This window comes from Muscardinus avellanarius (assembly GCF_963383645.1).
Source record: "Muscardinus avellanarius genome assembly, chromosome: 1".
NCBI lineage: Eukaryota > Metazoa > Chordata > Mammalia > Rodentia > Gliridae > Muscardinus > Muscardinus avellanarius.
The window spans coordinates 67,082,158-67,086,123 of record NC_137786.1 but is presented as its reverse complement, the minus strand read 5'-3'; the positions used below and the strand labels follow the sequence as shown (position 1 = coordinate 67,086,123).

Below are 3,966 nucleotides of genomic sequence, written 5' to 3'. Positions count from 1 at the left end.
GGTTCTTGATAAGTGATTTCTTTCTATTGGATCCTGGACATTGTGGGCATTATGAGACCCTAGACCTTATTAGATCTTCTGTTTGCTTATGCCTGATGCTGTGCCAGCAGGGAGAAGGGGTAGAAATCTAGGCTACCAGGTGGTCTCCACTGGGGGAGGAGGAAGACAGGGAAGCGTGCCCTGCCACCATTGGGTGGAGGGTGGGACTTCCGGGAGAGCAGGGGAGGAGTGCCCAGGATCATCAGGCCAGGCTGGCAGTCTAGGCTCTGCAATCTGTATTCACTGGTGGCGGGGAGGAGGAGTGGGAGTGAGATGTCTTTTTCATGCAATTTAGCAGAATGAGGGCAGTTTTTGTCAAAAGACTTGCCAGACTGTCCCTTTCCTCTTCTTTTGACAAGAGAAAGCAGGCTTCATGGGGGCTTTTCTTTTTCTTTTTTCTGTCTACGTGTATTAGTATTTGCAGGTGATGAGCTGCTCCAGCACCCAGCTCAGAATCAATGAAGCAAATAGAAACCCCCAGAACAGCCGGGAGTGGTGGCACAGGCTTGTAATCCCAGTACTTGGGAGGCTGAGACAGGAGATCATAGGTTCGTAGCCAGCCTCAGCAATTTAGTGAGGACTTCTACAATTTAGTGAGATCCTGTTTCAAAAACAAAAGACTAAGCCAGGCGTGGTGGTGAAAGCTTGTAATCCCAGAATTTGGGAGGCTGAGGCAGGAGGATCTGGTTTGCGGACAGCCTCAGCTACTTAGTGAGGTCCTTTGCAACTCAGTGAGACCCTGTTTCAGAATAAAAAATAAAATAAAATAAGGCTGGGGATGTGGCTCAGAGGCAGAATGCTCTGGCTTCTATCCCCAGTACCCCACAAAAAGAAAAAAAAAGAGGCCGGGCGTGGTGGCACACACTTGTAATCCCCATGCTTGGGAGGCGGAGAGAGGAGGATTGCGCAGGTTCGAAGCCAGCCGCATTGGTTTAAGAGACCCTGTTTCCAAATAAAAACATAAAATAGGTTTGGGAGTGTAGCCCAGAGGTAGAAGGGTTTCCAGGAACCCCAGTCCCACCAAATAAATAAGTAAATAAATAAATAAAATATTTTTTAAAAAAGAAAAAAAAGAAAAAAGAAAAGAAAACCCAGGAACTCCATACCATGCCGTTGCCTGAGTCTTGAGGTCTCTGGCCACGCCACCTCCTTCTTCCCACCCCTCGGGGTCTTATGTGTGTTTTCTATAGAATATCCAGGACGTTTAGTTTACTTAGTGAGAGGACTAAGGGGAAATGCATCTGCTATTTCTGATCCTTGGTGGGAGACATCGCTTTTTCCCCTGGTAACTCCATTGCTCCCACCTGGAGAGATGAGAGGAACTTCTTCAGAAAAAATAAATCTAGAAATACGTCCATTCTAAACCAACAGAGAGGCCTTTCCCCCGGCCTCTGCTGTCTAGTGTGACCACCGTTCAGTAGCTGAGGAGGGAGGATCATAGGAAAAGTGGAGCTACAGGGAGGAAGAGACATGTTTACGGGTGACTTGTCAGTATTTTTTCTTCTTTCTACATATTTTTGTTTTTCTTTTTTAGTTATTTCTAACTCCACTGTCTCCCATACTTTAGAGTATGAATATTTCAATGGAAACATAAATTTAGAAAGAAATTAAACCGGGCGTGGTGTCACACTCCTATAATCCCAGTGCTTGGGAGGCTGAGACAGGAAGATTGCAGGTCTGAGGCCAGACTTAGTAGTTAAGTGAGCCCCTGATTCAAAGAAAAAAAGAAAAGAAAGAAAAGGAAAGGAAAAGAAAAGAAAACACAAAGAAATAGAAAAAAGGGCTAGGGCAGCCAGGTGTGGTGGCGCACGCTTGTAATCCCTGCTCTTGCGAGGCTGAGACAGGAGGATCGCACAGGTTCAAAGTCAGCCTCAGCTACTGAGTGAGGCTCTCAGCAACTTAGTGAGACCCTGTTTCCAAATAAAGTATAAAATAGGTCTGGGAGTATAGCCTGGAGGTAGGAAGCCTCTATGTTCCACCCCCAGGACCACAGAAAGAAAGAAAGAAAGAAAGAAAGAAAGAAAGAAAGAAAGAAAGAAAGAAAGGCTGGGAGTATAGCTCAGAGGTAGAATGCCCTGAATTCAATCCCTAGTACACCCCTCCCAAATCACAATGCTTTCCCCCTAGAACTTCCCCTCCCACAGATAATGACTAAATAAATAAATAAGTAAAAAGCTTTCCTTTTTATTCTGGTCTTTATTTAGATCTTTATTTAATTGGACCAGTAACTTCTCTTTCTTGGTTAAAGTGTGATAGGATCATTACCTATAGCCATAAAAACCTTTGCAGATGGCAAAGGTAAAAAGCTATGAACACATGGGTCACTAAAGGTCACGCTTATGTAACTAATAGGTGCCAATCCTCTTATTCTATAGACCTTTCTAGGTTGAACCAGAGATAGAACCTAGGTTTGATGATCAACAGCTATGCCTGAAGTGGATGGGGTCCGTGCCTTTTTCTGCGTCGGGTATCTATCTCTTGCTGCTGGCTGGCCTCTTTCTTCCCACAAAAACTCTTCTTGCCACTCGTGTATTGAACCGGTTTTTCCGAGCTTTCTTACTAAGACAAACATCCAGGCTTCTAGAGACTCTGGTTTTCCTCGGGAACGTGCCCTCCAGGTCTTGTAGGCCCAGCCTAGTACTTTCGGCTCTCTGAGCTTCCCAGGGCTTCTGGTTTTTCTTGGCCGGCTTGCTGATGGGCGTTCCCTCCTGGTGCTGATGGAGCTCCCTGAAGATCTCCACCCTCCGCTCTAGGATCTGGCACTCATTCTCCAGCAGGGCCGCGATCAGGTGCAACGAGTACGTGTCGTGGTTCAGCTTCCGCACCTGTTCTTCCAGCTCCTGCTTAGCCATCTTGGGGGTGCTGGGCTGGCTCAGGTCGGCTGGGCTCTGCTCCTGCAGCTCTCTGCCGTGTTTCTGAGACTCCTGGTAGAGTCTGAGGAGCTCGCTAAGCTCGCTGTGCTGCTCGCTCCAGTGCTCCACCTCCTGCAGCAGCTGTTCCATGTTGTCCCTGAGTTTGCTGGTTTCTTCTTCCACGTGCAGCGGGTCACACTCTTCTTTTTCCTGGCTCAGTGGCGTTTCACCCAGGGCTCCTGTTTCTTCCAAACAAGCTGCCAAATCCCTGGCAGAAGCTTGTGGCCTGTCCCTCGGGTTCTGGCTTTCCACTATCATCTCCTGCTTTTTTACGTTCTGTTCTTTCTCTGGGTCTAAACTAAAGACCAGGTTTCTCAATAGCGTTTTATTTACTTTGCCATGTCCTCTGGTTTTTTCTTTAAGTTCTGACACATCCGCAGAAATAATGATTTCCTTAAAACATTCTTTTGCTTCTGGGATCATCTCTTCAAAGCCCGTTACACTTTTAAGAATATCTTTAAGTTCCCTTAAGAGCTTGACAGACTTTTGCATGGCCTTCTGTGATCCTGTTACTTTATGGCCCTTATTCTTTAGGGAACGGAGGGGGCCCCAGCAGAAGAGGGGAAGTGATCCGATTTCAAATAAAGCAATGGTAATTCCAGGGTCCTGAGGGTTAAGAGGAGGGCGAAGGGTTTGGGAGGGGGTGGGATTCCCAGCTGAGCTATCATAGCTGGCCATCAGAGCCAGGAAAGCAGGAAGCCTCAGAGAACCCAGGAAGGGCAGGTGACAGTCCTCTGTGTGAATGGGTGGAGAGAGGTTCGAGGCAGAATCAAGGACTGAAACTGGGGAGATGATCTTTAGGTGGGAGGTAACATCTCAGCCGGGGGGAAGGGGGTGGGAAAGGGGAGCAGGAGCTGGGGCTCCATCTCCCCTTTTCTAGGCTGCTGGTATTTATTCCCTGACCCTAGCAACCAGCTGTTTATTCTGTCACTGTGCCACTGTGGCCTATCCCCGGCTTCTAACTCCTTTGTGTCACAATGGAAACCTCCTCAAGTCCTACCTAGAGACTCGTGCA

At 47.5% G+C, this 3,966-nt stretch overlaps 1 protein-coding gene across 1 annotated transcript; it reads right to left on the bottom strand.

Annotated features, from left to right (window-relative positions):
- Positions 1–2,510: 2,510 nt before the first annotated feature.
- On the bottom strand, positions 2,511–3,443 carry SPZ1 (spermatogenic leucine zipper 1; the record flags this gene model as incomplete). Its single annotated transcript, XM_080706179.1, has 1 exon — positions 2,511–3,443. The coding sequence occupies one exon, from the start codon at positions 3,441–3,443 to the stop codon at positions 2,511–2,513; it is 933 nt and encodes a 310-aa protein (XP_080562305.1).
- Positions 3,444–3,966: the final 523 nt, after the last annotated feature.